The sequence below is a fragment of the Carlito syrichta genome, unplaced genomic scaffold, assembly GCF_000164805.1.
Source record: "Carlito syrichta isolate Samal-C Ts95f unplaced genomic scaffold, Tarsius_syrichta-2.0.1 Scaffold304006, whole genome shotgun sequence".
Classification (NCBI taxonomy): domain Eukaryota; kingdom Metazoa; phylum Chordata; class Mammalia; order Primates; family Tarsiidae; genus Carlito; species Carlito syrichta.
In genome coordinates, this window is record NW_007248102.1 from 105981 (window position 1) to 125884 (window position 19904).

General features: G+C 37.8%; 1 protein-coding gene across 1 annotated transcript in view; it reads left to right on the forward strand.

The window, feature by feature from the left end:
- TTC26 (tetratricopeptide repeat domain 26) overlaps positions 1-19904 on the forward strand; it is a 57974-nt gene that overhangs the window by 25898 nt on the left and 12172 nt on the right. The window contains exons 8-13 of the mRNA XM_008059365.1: positions 11170-11244; positions 14514-14616; positions 16264-16319; positions 17324-17377; positions 18579-18642; positions 19651-19743. Coding sequence (XP_008057556.1) covers positions 11170-11244; positions 14514-14616; positions 16264-16319; positions 17324-17377; positions 18579-18642; positions 19651-19743 — 445 coding nt within the window. The remainder of the gene's footprint in view (positions 1-11169; positions 11245-14513; positions 14617-16263; positions 16320-17323; positions 17378-18578; positions 18643-19650; positions 19744-19904) is intronic.

A 19904-nucleotide genomic window follows, 5' to 3' on the forward strand; every position in this document is an offset into this window, starting at 1 on the left:
TTGGGTATTCCTATGTAATATATGGTTTTACGAGTCTTACCATGTTAACGGAAGCCTTGTTGAGCTTAACAAAGGTGCCATTGAAGATTTGGTGAAAGTGAAGAAACTTCAACACTTTTCAGACCACACCACTGGGCTCACACCATTGATACCTTGGATTCTGGTAACAAATACTGATTTGGGTTCCACAGGTACATAGAAGTTGCCAGCTTTTCTTGTCATTCTAATCACTCCAATCTCAGATCTATACATCAGCCTGTATTACTATGGCAGTGCTTAGCTTTTTCATATATAACTTTCCTTCTTGCCTCTTGCAGCATCTTTTGGGCAAACTTCTTCCTCCAACTCTTGATCTTCAGTTCTGTGAAATTCCTTTGCTTTTTCTTGAAGGTTTCTGACACAACAGGAACCTTCTTTTTTTCTCTTTCTTTCTCTATTTGTCTCACCTCTTCTATTTTTCTCTCCTTGTCATTTTTTGAATTGGTTTTGATTGGATAGTTAGTGAAAGACCAGTGGCAAACTCTCAGTTTTTGTTTGTCTGAAAGTGTCTATATTTTCCCTTTTTTCTTGAAAGAGATTTTCAGCCAGCACGGTACTTGTACCTGTTATCCCAGCACTTTGGGAGGTGGAGTTGAGAGAATTGCCTGAGCCCATGGGTTCGAGACCAGCCTCAACATGGACAATATGGTGAGACTGAGTCTCTACAGTTAATTTAAAAAATTAGCTGAGCATGGTGGTGCACATCTGTGGTTCCAGCTACTTGAAAGGCTGAGGTGGAAGGATCACCTGAGCCGAGCAGGTCGAGGCTGTGGTGGCTGCGAGCATGCCACTGCACTCCAGCTTGGGTGACAGAGTGAGACTCCTACTCAAAAAGGAAAGAAAGAAAGAAAAGAAAGAATGAAAGAAAGATTTTCATTACACATAGGATATCTTTCCATTATCTTCTAGTTCCATTTTAATGTTGAAAAGTCAGCTATCAATATACCTTGACTTGAAGGTAATATATCTTTTCTAATAGTAAACATGTTATTTAAATTTTTTCCTGTTGTCTTTTGTTTTCTGCAGTTTCACTATGATTTTACTAGGAGTGAACTTTTAAAATTAATTTATTTTTTAATTTTTATTTTGAAGATTTGGGGAATAATTCAGGATTAGGTATACAAATGGTCATTGTAAAATCTGAGCCTCACTTAAAATCTGGACCTCATAAAATCTGGACCTCACTTTGGTCTTCACTTCACCTGGTTTGAGATCAGGTATGCTTACTGATGAAGTGTTCATTTCCCCCTCTCCCAGCAGTTTCCCACTATTGCCAATCCCTTTCTTGTAGTATTATGATAGTTGTTCAGGGTCTGCTTATGAGTGAGAACATGTGGTACTCAGTTCTTTGTTTCTGTGATAGATCACTGAGTATTACAAACTCTAAATCCATCCAAGTTGCTGTGAAGTTCATAATTTTGTACTTCTTTATGTCTGTGTAATATTCTATTATGTATATGTACCATATTTTTTATCCAGCCTACTTTCGACGGGCAGCAGGTTGTTTCCATGTCTTTGCTATTGTGAATAATGCTGCGATAAACATGCATGTACAGGTATCTTTTTCATAGAGTGATTTGAGTTCCTCCAGGTATATTCCAGAAGGGGGAATGCTGGGTCGTATGGAAGGTCAATTTTTAGATCTTTTAGGAATCACCACACTATTTTCCACAGAGGTTGTATTAGTTTACACTCCTACCAACGGTGTGGAAGTGTTCCCTTTTCACCACATCCTCTCCAGCATCTGTTGTTTTTTGAGTTATTTATAATGGCCATCCTGACTGGAGTTAGGTGGTATCTCTGTGTGGTTTTAATTTGCATTTCTTTGATTTCTAGTGAGGTTATTTATCTGTTGACAGCTTGTATGTCTTCTTCTTCTTCCTCTTCCTCTTCCTCTTCCTCCTCTTCCTCCTCTTCCTCTTCTTCCTCTTCTTCTTCCTCTTCCTCTTCCTCTTCTTCCTCTTCCTCCTCTTCCTCTTCCTCCTCTTCTTCTTCTTCCTCTTCCTCTTCCTCTTCCTCCTCCTCCTCTTCCTCTTCCTCTTCCTCTTCTTCTTCTTCGAGTTGGAATCTCACTCTGTCACCCAGGCTGGAGTGCAGTGGCACTTTCATGGCCACTGCAACCTCCACCTACTGGCTCAAGTGATCCTTCTGCCTCAGTCTTTCAAGTAGCTGGAAATAAAGGGATGCAGCACCACGCCCAGATATCATATGTCTTTTTTAAAGAAGTGTCTGTTCATATCTTTTGCCCACTTTTTAAATAGGACTATTTGTTTTTTTCTTTTGGCACGTTTGAGTTCCTTATAAATCCTAGTTGTTAGGCCTTTGTCAGATACACAGTTGGCAAATATTTTTTCCCATTCTGTAGACCGTCTCTCTGCTCTCTTGATGGTTTCTTTTGCTTTGCAGAAGCTTTTCAGTTTGAGTCCCACTTGTCTATCTTATCTCTTTTGGCATGGGCATTTGGGGTTTCCATCAGGAATTGGTTGCTAGTTCCAATTTCCATAAGGGTGTCTCCTGCATTTTCTGAGGTTCTTATAGTTTGAAGTTTTATGTTTAGGTCTTTGATCTATTTAAAGTTGATTTTTGTATATGGTGATAGGTAGGGGTCATGTTTTAATCTTCTGCATGTGGTCAGTCAATTTTTCCAGCACCATTTACTGAATGAGTTCTTCTCTTCCCAGTGGTTCTTAGTGGATAAGTTAATTGAGATATTGAAGTTTTGCTTCCAGAATCTCTATCATGTTTCATTGATCTATATGCCTGTTCTTGTACCAATACCAGGCTGTTTTGATTATTGTAGCCTTTTAATAATGTTTAAAGTCTGGAAGTATGATGTGTCCTGCTTTATTTCTTTTGCGAGGATTGTTTTGGCTATTCGTGGTCATTTATGTTTCCATATACATTTCTCATTTCCAGGTCAGAGAAGAATGATGCTAGTAATTTAATTGGTATTGCGTTAAATCTGTAGATTGCCTTGAGCAGGATGGACATCTTAACAAAGTTGATTCTTCCAATCCATGAACATGAAATATTTTTTCATTTGTTTGTGTCATTTTTTATTTCTTTGAGCAGTGTTTAGGTGTGAACTTTTTAATAGTTGTCCTTGGACTTTTGAATTGGTGAACTAGTTATTCTCATTAGTTAGGAAAAGTTCTCAGTCATTGTCTTTTCCTTCCCATTAGCTCTCATATTTCACCTGGGAACTTCAATCAAACATGTTAGACCTTTTCATTGTATCATCTGTGTCCTACTATCTCCTGTTTTCTTTCTGTCTCTCCATGCTATACTCTGGAGAATTTGTTCATTATCTATCTTCTCAGTCACTATTTCTTATTTTATGATTTGTGTAATCAGCTGTCAAACCTGGTATAGGGAATTTGAGGGATTTCAGGGCAGATCAAGGTAAAATATACGACCATAAGGTGGAAATAGTACACACAAATGTTATCTAGGCAAAGGGGAGGTCCCTCATAGTATGCAACTGTCCAGAGGCCATGGCACAGAGGCTACCATTCAAAAGGGTAGGAGGGCAGGGTAACTCCCATGGGTGAGGGGAATCAGATAGGGGACTCCCATGTATAGGTGATATTTCTCAACAGCATAGGTGGGCAGTCTCTGGGTCAGAGCTCCAAGAACAATAGCTGCTTAGGATCTTTCTAGCCTCATGGTTTACTTTATAGCTAGCAGATGTTGGGCACAGTTTTGTAGGATGTACAGGTCAGTCAGACTCTTAAAGGCTAAAAATCTGCTCATGTGGTCTAGATTTTAAACAATTGGATGTGTAAATATTTTAGTTTGGTGCTAGAAAGCTTCCAAACTAATGAGTCTAAACCTGCTGTAAAGAAAAAACAATGTAGGGACCAATAAACAGTGGCCATCTTTGGTTCATGTATAGAACACCTGACTATCCAGTTATAATTTTATTAATAGTATTTTTTATTTCTGAAGTTCTTGCTTTTTAAAAAATCTTCACTTTTTAAAGATTCCTGTTTTCTGCTTTCATGCTTGTCTTTTATTTGCTTACACATTGTTAGCAGAGTTATTTTGTGATCTGAGTTTGGTAACTTAAATTTCAGAAGTTTTTGTGATTTTAGTTCTGTTTTCTTTCTCCTGGTTCTGCCTCATGGAGTCCAGTTTCTTTGTATGTCAAGCTATCTTTGTATGCTAACACAATATTTGAAAAATTACTTATAGAAATAATTTTAGGCCTACAATGAAGGCACTTTCTGCCTAACTGAAATGCATTTGTGCTGACAGATACCTGGGAGAACTCTGAGATTGAGACCAGCATAAACCAGATTCAAGTCTTGAGATTCCCTGAACTGCTCATGAGATTCTAACTGGGCTATAATTCTGCGCAAGGGGTATTCTAGTTCTATCTTATCCTTCTCTTGCCAGCGTAGCTCTTTGGAGTCCCAACTGATTGTGGGAAGGGTCTCCTGTTAGACTTCCCACTTGGCACTTGGACTGGGCTTTGTTTTTTGTCCTTGTTACCTAGTACAAAGTAATTTCTAAATTGATTGAATGCAGATACAGATATGCCAATCTATCTGTCCTCTGTTAAGCCACACATTTCTAACATGATAAATATTGATGACTATAACCCACATAAACAAAAAGCCCTTTGGGATCCTTTGTAATTTTTAAGAGTATAAAAGAGATCTTGAGATTTAAAAAAAACTTGAAAACTGCTGATCTAACCTAATATTACCGATAACTTTGGAATTGCTTCCATGGACAAGAGAAGAGATTAATATTAGGATTACTGAGCAGCTGTATACTTTCAGCTGTGAGATCAGGCAGAATAAGCTTGTGGTGGTTAGTAAGAAGAAACAAGAATTTAATTATTTTATCCAGAAATGTTTAGATGCCTACCAATAGAAATAGAAGAAGGAAGTGAGGAAGATTTCTCAAAATTATGGTTTAGCGAGGTAGGAATAGCAGAAAGCTGAGGAAGAGGTGAGTGAGTTTAGGGTGCTAATGAAGACACTGGAATGGCTGACCATTTCTTCTAAGCTGAGTTAAGAGGCAAGAGATAGGATGAATCTAATAAATAATAAAACAGAAGATAGAAGGTACTTGAACTATATTATGTAAATAAAGGGCAGTTCAAAAGGAAGGTGGAACTATGAGAATTCAGGATACAGGTGGAATGTTCATATTAAAGAATCAACTTTAGTTGTTACAGGCTTACTTCCTTGTTTATGATGAGAGGAAGGGGTCTGACTTCATTCTTCTGCATATGGTTAGTCAGTTTTCCCATCGCCATGCATTAAAGAGGATGTCCTGCCGGGCACAGTAGCTCAAGCCTGTAATCCCAGCACTTTGGGAGGCCGAGGCGAGAGAATTACCTGAGCCCAGGGGTTCGAGACCAACCTGGGCAACTTGGTGAGACCTCGTCTCTACAATATATCAAAAAATTAGGTGTGGTAGCACATGCTTGTAGTTCTGACTACTTGAAAGACTGAGGTGGAAGGATCATCTGAGCCCAGCAGGTCGAGACTATGGTGGCCGAGAGTGTGCCACTGCACCCCAGCCTGGGTGACAGAGTGAGACTCCGACTCAAAAATAAAAAATAAAGAGGTTGTCCTTTCCACAGTGTTTTTTTGTTTGTTAGCTTGGGGTTGGGTTGGATTGGGTTGGGAGTCTCACTCTGTCGCACAGGCTGGAGGGCAGTGGCATGATCACTGTACCCTCAACTGCCTGGACTCAGGTGATCCTTCCACTTCAGAATCCCGAGCAGCTGGGACTGCAGGTGCACGCCACCATGCTTGGCTAATTTTTCTATTTTTAGTAGAGACGATACCTCATTATGTTTCTTAACTGGTCTCTAACTCCTGGCCTCAAGCAATCTTACCATCTCAGCATCCCCAAGTGCTGGGATTATAAGCGTGAGCCACTGTGCCCAGCCACACAGTGTTTATTTTTATTAGCTTTATCAAAGATCAGTTGGTTGTAGGACAGTGACTTTATTTCTGAGTTCTTTTTTTTTTTTGAGTTGGAGTTTCACTCTGTCTCCCAGACTGGAGTGCAGTGGCTGCTTCCGGCCACCGCAGCCTTGACCTGCTAGGCTCCAGCGATCCTTCCGCCTCAACCTTCCAAATAGCCGGAATTATAGGCATGCGCTACCATGCCTGGCTGATTTTTTTGATTTGTTGTAGAGATGAGGTCTCGCTGCCCAGGCGGGTCTCAAATCTGCGGGCTCAGGCAATCCACTCACCTCAGCCTCCCAAAGGTGTGGGATTACAGGCTGAGCCACGGAGCCCGGCTATTTCTGAGTTCTTTATTCCATTGGTCTATGTGTCTATTTTTATACCAGTACCATGCTGTTTTGGTACTGTAACCTTGTAGTAAAGTTTAAAGCCTGGTGACTTGATACCTCTGGCTTTGTTATTTTTGCTTAGGATTGCTTTGGCTTTTTGGGCCCTTTTTTGCTTCCATATGAATTTAAGGATTGTTTTTTCTAGATCTATGAAAAAATGATGCTGGTAGTTTGATAGGGATTGCATTGAATCTATAGATTCCTTTGGGCAGTATGGACATTTTAATAATATTAATGTTTCCAATTCATGAGCATGGAATGTTTTTCCATTTATTTGCGTCTTTTATCTATTTATTTATTTTAGCAATGTTTTGTAGTTCTTGTTGTAGACAACTTTCACCTCCTTGGTTAGTATTCCCCAACGTATGAATCTTCAAGTTGAGAACTTTCAACAGTGTGAGCACGTGCTGCATGTCCAATCACATAAGTTACTTCATGTGTCTGGTATACATTGTCACATGGACAAACCTTTGCCTGCAATTTGTTCATAATTTTCATGGATTTGAGAAGATAGATGAGGAGTCCGAAGAGGTCTTCAGCAACTTAGTGACCCTCAGCGAGAAGCTGGAGCTAGGTCTGCAAGAGGACGATTTCACTGCACTCCTTGCTGTGCTTACTAATGAAGACCTGATGGAACTGGAGACCCAGAGAAAGGACAAAGAGAGACAAGAGGAAGAGGAAGTAACTGAAGAACTGAAGAGGCAATTTTCTTTATTTGAGGAGGCACTGTTAGTTTTTGAGGCACAGAACTTGAACATAGAATTGTCCACGAAGGTTGTGGCAGCTGTTCGGTATACAATTTAGTGCGACCATGCCATCTGTGAAGAGAAAAAAAGAGCTACTACCCAGATATCACTGAATTGTTTTTTCAAAAGAGCAGATGGAATGGAATCCAGCAAGGATCCGGAGCCCGTGCCATCCCCGTCAGGCGTGAGGGCAATTGCAGCTGGCCCTCCGTCTCCTATTGCTGTCTATCCTGCGTCTCCCCCTCCTGTCCCTCCGCCAGCCAGGAGCTCTTCTTGCCTGCTCACTCGTTGTCAGCGCCTGTAGGCCAGCTCTTGTACTGAAGTGTATACTGTGCTTTTCCGAGGTACTGTCTTGAAAGATGTAAAGTATTCTGGTTTTTGTTTGTTTTAATGTATTGTTTGTGTGGAAAATATTATGTCTATTACAGTACAGTGCTATATAGCTGACTGTGTTGGTTGATTACATTGGCTAACTTTGTTGAACTTGTGAACAAATTGGACCTACAAACACACTCTCAGAATGGAACTCGTTCGTATGTAGGGGACGTACTGTATTTTATTCTTTTTTGTGGCTATCAGAAATGGGGTATGTTCTTGATTTTGTTCTCAGTTTAAATGTTGTTGGTGTATAGAAATGCTGTTGAGTTTTGAACACTGATTTTGCATCCTGAGACTTTACTGAAGTTGCTGTCAGTGCTGGGAGTCTTTTGGTAGAATATCTAGGGTTTTCTACATAAAGAATTATATAGTCTGTGAAGATAGATAATTTGACTTATTCTTTTCCTATTTGGAGACCTTTTATTTATTTTCCTTGCCTGATTCCTCTGGCTAGGATCCAGTACAATGTCAAATAGGAATGAGAGTAGACATCCTTGTCTTGGTTCTGTTCTTAGGGGGAGTTTTTCCAACATTGCCCATTCAGTATGAGGTTGGCTATGGGTTTTTCACAGATAGCTCTTTTTTAGATATGGTCTTTTGATGCCTAAAAGGCTGAGGGTTTTTACTTTGAAGGGATATTGGATTTTATAAAATGCTTTTTCTACATCTATTGAGATGATCATAGGATTCTTGTTTTTAATTTTGTTTATGTGGTGAATCGTGTTTATGGATGTGTATGTTTATGTTGAACCAACCTTGTATCCCAGGAGTAAAGTCCCCCTGATCATGGTGAATGATTTTTGACATGCTGCTGGATGTGGTTTGCTAATATTTTGTTGAAGATTTTTCATCATCTATTTTCATCAGGGATATTGACCTGTAGTTTTTTTCTTTGTTGTGTCTTTGCCAGATTTTGGTATCAGGATGATACTGGCTTTGTAGAATGAATTAGGGAAGAGTCCCACCTCCTCAATTGTTTGGAATAGTTTCAGTAGGATTGGTACCAGCTCTTACTTGTACGTCTGGTAGAATTTGACTATGACTTCATCTGGCCCATAACTTTTTTGGTTGGTAGGTCTTTCATTACTGATTAAATTTTGTGACCCATTATTAGTCTGTTTAGGGTTTCAGTTTCTTCCTGTTTCAATCTTGGGAGACTGTGTATTTCCAGAAATTTTTCAATTTCCTCTAGATTTTCTAGCTTACATACATTTAGATGCTTATAATATCTCTGAGAATTTGTTGTATTTTTTTGGAATCAGTTGTAAATGGTGCCTTTTTTATTTCTGATTATATTTATTTAGATTTTTCTCTGTATGTGTTTTGTTGTTATTGTTGCTGTTGTTGTTGTTAATTTGGCCAGTAGTCTATCAATCTTGTTTCTTCTTTTCAAGAGTCAGATTTTTGATTCATTGGTCCATTGTATGATGGTGGGAAAACTGGCTAACCTTATCCAGAAGAATGAAACTGGATGCCTTTCTCTCACTGTATATAAAAATTAATGTATGATGGATTAAAGACTTAAATGTAAGACTTCAAATGATAAAAATTATAGAAGACAGCCTAGGAAACACTTTTCTAGACATTGACATAGGCGATGATTTTATGTCCAAATTCTCAAAAACAAATGTGACAAAACAAAATTTGACAAGTGGAACCAATTAAAGAGCTTCTTCACAGCAACAAAAACAATCAACATGGTAAGTAGACAGTCTACAGAGTAGGAAAAAACATTTGCAAACCATGCATTCAACAAAGGACTGATATCCAGAAACTATAAGGAACTTAAATGAATCAACAGAAAAAAAAATCAAATAACACCATTAAAAAGTGGGCAAAGAGCCAGGCACAGTGGCTCATACCCGTTACCCCAGCACTTTGGGAGGCAGAGGCGAGAGGATTGCCTGAACCCCAGGGTTCTAGACCAGCCTGGGCAACTTGGCAAGACCTCATCTAAACAAAAAATCAAAAAATTAGCCGGGCATGGTGGCATGCGCCTGTAGTTGCAGCTACTTGGAAGACTGAGGTGGAAGGATCTCCTGAGCCCAGCAGGTTGAGACTGCTGGTAGCTGTGAGCATTCCACTGCGCTCCAGACTGGGCAACAGAGTTAGACTCCCGCTCAAAAAAAAAAGAAAGACAAAAAAAGTGGGCCAAAAACATGGAAAGGCACTTCTCTAAAGAAGACATACAAGCAGACAACAAACACATGGGAAATGCTCAGCATATGCCATATGAGATAAGACAGGTAACTGGGGCCTCATCAAACTGAAAAGCTTTTGCAAAGCAACCATCAAGGAAGTGGTGAGACAGTTCACAGAATGGGAAAAAAATATTTGCTAATGGTATATCTGACAAAGGCCTAACATCTAGATCTACAAAAAACTCAAATGAACTGAAAGGAAAAAGCCAAAGAACCCTATTAAAAAGTGAGTAAAAGACATGAGTAAAAATACTCAGCCTCACTAATCATCAGAGAAATGCAAATCAAAACCACACTGAGATATCACCTAACTCCAGTAAGAACAGCCATCTTTAATAAATAAAAAATCAACAGATGCTGGAGAGGATTCAGAGAAAAGGGAATGCTTCTACACTGTTGGTGGGAGTGTAAACTAGTATAATCTCTATGGAAAACAGTGTGGCAATTTTTAAAAGATCTAGAAATTGACCTTCCATATGACCCAGCAATCCCCCTTCTGGGAATATACCTGGAGGAACTCAAATCATTCTACAAAAAAGATACCTTCACACGCATGTTTATTGCGGCACTATTCACCATAGCAAAACCATGGACCCAACCGTGTTGTCCCTCAAAAGTGGATTGGATAAAAATTTACCATTCAACCTAGCAATTCCACTACTGGGTATATATACCCAAAGGAGCATAGATAGTTCTACCAAAAAGACACCTGCACTCATATGTTTATCACAGCACCACTCACAATGGCAAAAATATGGAACCAACTTAGGTGCCCCTCAACAGTGGATTGCATAAAGAAAATGTTGTCCATGTACAACATGAAATACTATGCAGCCATAAAAAATAATGAAATCACGTCCTTTACAGCATTGTGGATGTAACTGGAAGTCATTACTCTAAACAACTTAACACAGAAACAGAAAGCCAAACCAAATATTGCATGTTCTCACTTAAAAGTGGGAGCTAAACACTGGATACACATGTACACAAAGATGGGAGCAACAAACACTGGGGTATTCTAAAGGGGGAGGGAGAAAAGGGAGGGAATAAAGGTTGAAAAACTACATATTGGCTACCATGCTCACTATTTGGGTGATGAGTTCAATAAAAGCCCAAACCTCACCATCACAGAATATATCCAAATAATAAACCTGTGAATGTCCCCCTTAAATCTAAAATTAAAAAAATTAATAAAAATAAAGGCTTACCACCCTTATCACCTTTGGCACTGAAAGAACATATGGACTCTGGGAATATTCAGAATTGACTGTATCAGTTGCACTTGCTGTTTAGTATTAGGTTCAAGTTACTTAATGTTCATAAGCCTCATTATTCTCATCTGTAAAATGTGAGTAGTAATTTCATTGACTTAACAGTCATGAAATCAAACGAAATAGCATGTTAAATTATTAACGTGTGCAAATATGTGGTATAAGAACGATATAGTTGTCATTTTCATAAGCCTTTCCTTTTTACATTTCAGGCAGAACTCAAAAGCTTGATGGACAACGCTTCTTCATCCTTTGAATTTGCTAAAGAACTCATCCGGCACAATCTGGTGAATAATGGTTTCCCATCTTGACTGACTTCAGTCCTACTCTACTTTGGTACATCAGAGCAATTAGAAAGATGAATAAAAGGAGACACCCCAGAAAATAATGCTCCACTCCATGAGAACATCTCCTTTCTGTGGAGGAGATGGGCTTAAAATATTACTCTCAGTCCTCAAGGAAATCCTTACTGGGAGGGCAGGAATAGATATAACATTAGGAAAGAAGAGCAAGGCATTGTAGATCCAAGTGTTTGGTTTTTTGGCAAAAGTAAAGGAACATATCCCTGTGGGTTAGAAGGATGGCTTTGGTCTTTGAAGGTAGGCTAAGATTTCTAGTCAAGGATGTAAAGCTAGAATGAGGGTGACATATGTAAAAGATCATGAGTGGATTGGTCTTACTGGAACAGTACATTTGCACTAGGGAACATCGGACCCTAAAGTTGGATAGGGGTTGTTAGGTTTAGGGCTAGATTGTATTGGCCATTGCTAAAACAAACAAACAAACAAACAAGCAAACAAAAAAGCAACAATTAAGCCCAGATTGTTTCTATTTGGATAGTTTTTATTATGGGCTCCTGTGTCTAACCCTTCAAATCTGGTTTATAAATTGAAGCCAGATTAATTTTTGTGGAGAATTATGGGTTAGAGATAGTAGTCTAGAATTTAACTAGGGGAGAGAGACTTGAGACTAGGTTTAGAAGTTATTGTAAGAGTCTTGAAAATTAAATACAGAAGATTTTCGATTGCTTCAGTCCTGACAATCAAATATGGAAAAAGGATTAAAAACAAACATATGGTTTCAAAAGAGCATCTGTATTTATGGGGCTGGAGGAAGGAGAATCAGCAAATGAGACAAGAAAGGGCAGACAAGAAGAAGCACCTAGATAACGTAAGTCATTTTTAACTGTGCGTTTTAATCATCTGGGAGACTTTTAAAATTAGTGATGCATGAGCTCCACCCCCTGAGGGTCTTGTTTAGTGACTGTACTGGAACCCAGCTATCAGTATTTTTCTTAAAAGCCTCCCAGGTAAATATAATATACCATCAAGGTAAAAGACCACTATATGAATATATGACTGGAAGGAGCATATCAAACAGTAAATAGGGATTAGTGATTGTTTTTGGAGAGAGATTAGAGAGAGAAGTAAGAATATGGAAATTTTCATTTTATGATACTGTATTTAAGTTTTTTCCAATGAACACATACTACTTTTATAATTTTTTAAAAACCTGAAAAATATTGGGAGTAATAAATCATTAAAAACATCAACTTTTAAAGTCAGATTTGAGGTCAAAATCAAGTTACACCATGTAAGTCACTTTGAGTAAGTCACTTTGGGCAAGTCATTTAACATTGCTGAGTCTCAGTGTTCTCATTATGTAGAACAGGGAAAATTAAAGTGCTTGTCTTTTTGTGAGGATTAAATGAGTTGATGTGTAATGTGCTTCAGAGAGTATGCATGTAATAAAATGGCACTGTTATTGTCCTCTTGTAGACATCAATATCAAAACAGCAAACACAGAAAAGTCTAGTGAATTTGGCTAAAGTGGTTAATTTGTGACTAGTGAGACTAAGTTTACTAGTGTGCTGACTGCAGAAAAGAATTTTGGGGGAGATTAAGGAGTGAGAGGATGAGAAAGTAGAAACACTAAACCGCATACTTTTGAAGTGTGGCTTTGAAAGAAAGGGGAAATCGGGCACTCCAAAGGAAATATGGAACCAAGTAGAAGATCTTTTTCAAGGGAACAAAAATCCCTGGGTATGTTAAAAGTTGAGAAGTAGGACCAGGGCTTTGGGAAGATTGAAGATACAATGATTAATGGAGAAATGAGGTTCAGATGGAGTTAAGTTATGGAGTCAAGAAGACAAGTGAATGAATTAATCTTGGCAAAAGAATGGGACATCTCAAAGAGGAAGATGACCAAGAAAGATGACCAAATAGATATTTTGAGGGGAAGAAGAGATGAGGTAGTTCATGCCTGATGACCTTGATTTCTGTATATTTATTTGAAGGTCTTTCCCCACTTGAATAGTCTCTATATTGATTGTTCCTGCTGTAACCCCGGTGCTTATTTCAGTAGCAGGCGTATAGTAGGTGTTAATGAAAGCTTAATTAATTCAATAAAATTACCTCCTACGTGTGCCACACATTTAGCCCACTTTAATTCGTTTAATCCTCTTAATAACCCTGAAAGTAGACCTTACTAACACATTTAGAAATGAAGGAATGGGTTCAGAAAGGGCTATATAAATGTGTTCATGGAGTTTTTTATTTACAATGTCTAGGAAAAACTTTCATTGATTGTTGGGTACATGAAGAGTTTTCTGCAGTTCATATGAAGAAGAAAGGAAATGTATGCAATAAGGGTTATACCTTTATTTCTTATATGTATTATAATTTAGACAATGGCTTTCTTTCAATGAAGTTAAGGTCATGTATAAGGAGAGAGCTTCAACCATATATTCATCCTTTCAAAAAATAACTGAGTGCTAACCATGCTAGTCACAGTTGTTGGGAATACACAGTAAGTGCAAAGTTCTTTGTCATATGGATCTTATATTCTGGAGGATGTAACATAAACAGTTAAATGAAGAAATACTACCAGACTCGGTGACTCAGCCTTTAATCTCAGAACTTTGGGAGGCCAAGGTGAGTGAATTGCCTGAGCCCACAGGTTCGAGACCAGCCCAGGCAACTTGATGAGACCTGGTCTCTGCAATAAATCAAAAAATTATCTGGTCATGGTAGCATGTGCCTGTAGTTCCGGCTACTTGGAAGGCTGAGGCAGTAGGATCGCTGGAGCCCAGCAGGTCGATGGTAGGGTAGCCATGAGCGTGCCACTGCACTCCAGCCTGGTTGATGGAGTCAGACTCCAACTCAGAAGAAAAAAAGAAGAAACACATAATAAAATGAAGTAATAAGTGCTATGAATAAAAATAAAGATGGGCAAGAATATAGAGAGTGACAGTGGAGATAGGGTTTTAGATTTGATGGAAAATGAAATGTTTAAATATGACACTGCCGTTAAGATGGATCTAAAGCAGAGGGAAGGGAAAAGAAGAGAGAATGTAATAAGTAGAGAGAACAGTCAGGCAATAATGCATTCAGCCAATGGCAAAAGCTCTCGAAATAGCATCAGATTCCCTGAGCTATTTTAGTTGGATAACATGAGCCCAGTTGTATGTGACAGCTCCTTAAACATTTTCATCAGTTATACTTACGTGTGTGTGTATGTAGTTATTGCCATAATGACTCAACTTCTCTATCTCTAGGTTGTTTTCCGAGGAGGTGAAGGGGCTTTGCAGGTTTTACCTCCCCTGGTTGATGTCATTCCTGAAGCTAGACTAAACTTGGTGATTTACTACCTTCGTCAAGGTAAGAAAAATTGGTTTTAGTTTTTCTTCTTTTTTTTTTTTTTAGAGTGGCAGATCTCTTGGAAGAGCAGAATGAGTGAGAGAGCAGCAGGTCTCAGTGGGACCTCCAAAAAATGTTAGGGTACACTTCCAGCGGGACCTCCAGAATGTTAGGTCAGGCCCGCTGGGGGTGAGGGGTGTCTGGTGTGCGATCCAATGCCACATGAAAAATGCAAAGAATTGCACAGAAATTAGATTTAAAAATATGGTTTATTTAGAAAGTAAATTAGAGAGAGAGAGAGAGAGAGAGAGAGGAGATTCACCTCCCCAAGGTAGGGGAGGGCGCCAAAACTTAAGAAAACATGTATGACCATAACTTAAAGAGCACATGACCACACCATAGCTTAGCAAGGCAATGGCCAGTTTTACTTCTAAAGAGATATTTTAGAATATTTTATCTCTGATTGAACTACTTGCTTAACTTCTCAAATCCATAATACTTCCAAAAATATATCTGCAGCAAGTTCATAGGATAGAACAAATTTTTTGATGTTTATTTGTGTCTTTAACAATTTTTCTTTTCTCTTTTTGCAGCTTCCCACCCTCTTCTCCCTCATTTTATTTTTCTTTTTTCCTCTTATTGTTCTGTCTTTTGCTCACTACCCATTTTTTAGGGGGGTTTTCATTGTTTTCCCTCCCCTCCCTTATAGTTCTTTTTTTTCTAGTTTCCCCTGTATATAATCTGCATGTACATTTTTTTGTATCTTTTAAAAAATATTAACTGCTTTTTATTTGCTCTGATCTGCCTTTCTTTTCTTTTTCTTTTTTTACTTCAGGCTTCTTATGAGAAATGCTATGACTAAAAGAGAACTTTATAATTATTGCCCCTAAGTAAGGTTAAAATTGTTAGACACATGCCTAAAGCAATCTTTCCTAACAGTGATGAGTACAGGGTAGTAGCTGCCACGCATTGGTGGTGCCATGGACCTTGGACTAATAGTGTGGGCCTTTGTAGGTGCATGGTAGAAACCAACCAGACATATTCCTCATTAAGGAAAAAGTGTTTGTTAAAATAAGAACATGAATTTGCAGGCAGTCCTATTTGATATGTAAGCAAAAAGAAATATGCTTTGGACAAGAATTAAACAAACAACATGTATATTTTATAAATTAATTTTGTTATGAGAATTTCCAAACTTAAACCAAAGTAAATAGTATAACAGGCACCCAGATACTTATCCCAGATTCAAGAACTTTCAAAAATATTGCTAGTCTTTGGAAATTCAAAATCCCTTTTTTGTTCCTGAAATATTTTAAAGCAAATCTTAGACTTCATGTCATTTTACTTCTATATCCTTAATGTATATCTTTTTTTTAAAAATGGTTATTTTTCTTATCTAAATACAGTACCATTGGCATATAACATCCTATCCATATTCTTAGTTTGAACATTTTTTATGCTTCATGACTTAATATTACTTTTCTAAGGATATTTGTTTATCTTTAGGATAACTTCAACATTGAGCTTGATGGGAAGTTAGAGGACAGATAAAACAGATCATACTTCCCATGAATATTTGAGTACTGAAGATCTTATTTTTGGGGAGGCTGCTTCAGAAGGGTTTGCTAAAATACAGACTAATATAACTACTTATTTCTTATTTTTCAGATGATGTACAAGAAGCTTATAACTTAATTAGGGATCTGGAACCTACTACTCCTCAGGTAATTGAGAATGTTTTAAATTTTTGCTAACCAAGTTCTGTTGAAAGTGGAACTTCAGAACTATAGCTGAAAGGCATATAAAGAAGATTCCTGCTTGCAGAATCTCAGGAGAAACCATATATATTAATGTAGGAATGTTATGTGAGACTTTTGACATAAGAATGAATGTTCTGGGGTTTTTGATGTTTTCAAGCTCCCTTTTATGTTGTCATTTCTCAGAAGGGTTAAGGTCTGGAATACTAAAATCTAGGATTCTGGTAAGACTAATAACCAAGTACACGCACTTACCTCACTAACAGAATTATCTGTAACTTGCTTTCTCATTATATTGTTGACTCTTTATTATCGGGACTGCATCTGTATTGTATCTCCAATAGTAGTACACTAAGTACACGGTAGACATTCCACTTATCGAATGAAAGATTGAATGGAAAATATTTCTAGAACCCATGGAGTCTAAACAATTATATTTCTCAAGTGTATTAAAAGCTTCAGCATGTTTCATGCTGTTCTTAAATTTAAAAATGGATAAAGCTGCTAAGGAGGGTCTCTATTAAAGAATTGAACCAAGTCTGGAAAAATGGATACAAGAGAGGTTCCAGGATTCCAAAAGAGAGAATATCTTTCAAGTGGAAATCAGAGGACCCTTTTTTTTTTTAGGAAAAGTATCACTAGCAAAGAAAGGTTATTATAACATTGGAAAGGAAAAATAATATATGTGATATGGTCACAGAATGCAGTGGCTGAGGTGATAGAAATTATTTCATAAACATTTATAAAATAATGTTTAGATAATTATAATAAGATAATAGTGATAAATATAGTATAGAGAATTATCTAAAATAAGATAAATATTATTACATAAACTTTATGTAAATAAAATTACTCTGGATAACCTTTGATAATTTATGTAAAGTCTTCAGTTGATGCAAGGAATTAACTTGAAAGTGATCTCATAATTCCACATTCCTCTTAAATTAATTTGTGTTATTCCATGTTTCTAGGAATATATTCTCAAAGGAGTGGTCAATGCAGCCGTTGGCCAGGAAATGGGTTCAGTGAGTATGAAATCTGATGATCTATAGTTTGCAAAATTATAGGTGTGTGGAAAAGAACAAAGGGACTATCAAAGCACAGCCAGCAATATGCTCTTCAGCAGATTCTTTTATTTTTCTGTGTCCCCCAATCCATACTTCATTGTGAAAATAATTTATATTATTTAAAGACAAAAAAAAAAAAAAAAACTTTAACCCTAAAAATTGCTGCTTGTCTAAAAGAACCCAATTTTTTTTTCACCCAGGCTGGAGTGAAGTGGCACCATCATGACTCACTGCAGTCTTGAACTTCTGGGCTCAAGCAATCCTGCCTCATCCTCCTTAGTAGCTGAGACTATAGGTGTACACCACCATGCCCAGCTAATTTTTTTGTAAATACAAAGTCTCACTATGTTGCCAAGGCTGATCTTGAACTCCTGGCCTCAAGCAATTCTCCCAACTCAGTCTTCCAAAGTGCTGGGATTATAGGCGTGAGCCACCACACCCAGTTGGGTTCAATTTTAAACAGTGCTTTTATTTAATAAATGAAAAAATCATTGTATTGCTTCATTTTTATTTGCAGTAATTTTTTTAACCTTGCATATCTTTGAGCTATAATTTTTGACATCTGTAAAATGGCGAAAATTGTTCCTCTTGAAAAGCTTTTTATGAACACGAAAGCACTGTCTAAAACTAAGCTCTTGTCCATCTTAATATGGTATTCTTAGTTGTTTTTGAAACAAAATGGAATATCAATAAATCTTTTTATCTCTGGTTCACACCACAGTGCCTTGTATAGTAGAGAGACGGTAAATACTAATTAAATAAATAAATGAGTTTAATAAATACTCCTTGTTATAGCCATAGCTCCTACTTCAGAGTCCTGATATTTGATAAAAGAGCTAAATATTTGTTGAATGAATTAATGAGTAAACGAATGAGTCTATTTACTGAAGGAACTTTTTTTAAAAAAATCAGATATAAGGCTAAAACAGCCCAATGAAGAAACTTTTAAGATAGAATTTAGGGATTGGATTTTTTTCTTCTGTTTTATCTGACCCTTCAGGTCTAGTTGTTTATGCTAATGAGAATTAGTATTCTTTGGTGCAGTATTTAAAGCAAGAGTACACGTTAAATCATGATGAATATGTTAGAACCATAAAGTATAATACAAATAAAATATTTTTACTTTATTCTTCTAAATCAGCTCTGTTTTCTTTTTCAGAGGGATCATATGAAGATTGCCCAACAGTTCTTTCAGTTGGTGGGAGGATCAGCTAGTGAATGTGGTATGCCTGAAGCCTGTGCTTAGAAGCATGATTTTTAATTTGAGTTGGGCGTATATTGACTGTGAAGTTTGATGCTCTGTCCAGGGATATATCTATTAGGCCTCGCCTTACAAACTGGGCGGTCAGAAACAGAAAGAATATTGGAATTCGCTGTCCTCAACATCTCAGCTAAAGTGGAATGAGAGACTAAGTAAATGAAGGAGTCTTAGGAAGACCACTGGAAAGGGGCGTGTTCATACTGATCCTCTACTACCTCTAATAGAAATGTAATATCAGACAAAAATTGGATCAGGATCATATTGTTCCATGGCATATTCTTTTTCCATTTGAGATTGGAAGTGCTAGGTTGTCTGAGACAAGTACTTATGGAGCCCAAGCCTCATTAATTGAGTGTGCAGATGTTAGAGCTGGTTGAGAGAGAATCAGAGCCCTGGAAAAGGATCTGAGAACTACTGTAGCCAAGTGCCTGCAGGGCATGAGTTCATTTTGGAGTCTGGATGTTAATCCCCAGAGAAATTATCGATCACACTCAAATACTGTGACCTCTATTCTGCTAGAGTTTTGTCCCTGAACAGAACCAATAATTTCATAATCAAGAAAGATGTCAGCCGGGCTCGGTGGCTCAGCTTGTAATCCCGCGCTTTGGGAGGCTGAGGTGAGTGGATTGCTGAGCCCACGGGTTTGAGACCCACCTGGGCAATTTGGCAAGACCTCATCTCTACAATAAATGAAAAAATCAGCCGCGCATGGTAGCGCATGCCTGGAATTCTGGCTACTGGGAAGGCTGAGGTGGAAGGATTGCCGGAGCCCAGCAGGTCAAGGCTGCGGTGGCCAGGAGCGGCCACTGCACTCCAGTCTGGGCGACAGAGTGAGACTCCAACTCAAAAAAAAAAAAAAAAGATGTCTTGGAATATATTCCTATCTCTGAATTATAATATAACTCAAATTTCAGCTAAAGAAAACTTTTCATTTCACAAATGTACTGGTGTGTTTCTCCCTCCTTTTCAGATACAATACCAGGGAGACAGTGCATGGCTTCCTGTTTCTTCCTGCTTAAGCAATTTGATGATGTCTTGATTTACCTCAACTCATTTAAGGTCAGTACAGAATTATCCATATGCCCTTGTATATAAAATATTATATGTAATGTGTCAGAGAAGATAAAGTACCTGTAGAGATGGCCCTTTTTCTATGGTGGCATTAGTGGTATCAGCTAATTCCTTAAGATTATTTTTGTGTTTATCTGGTGTAAGTGATGATTT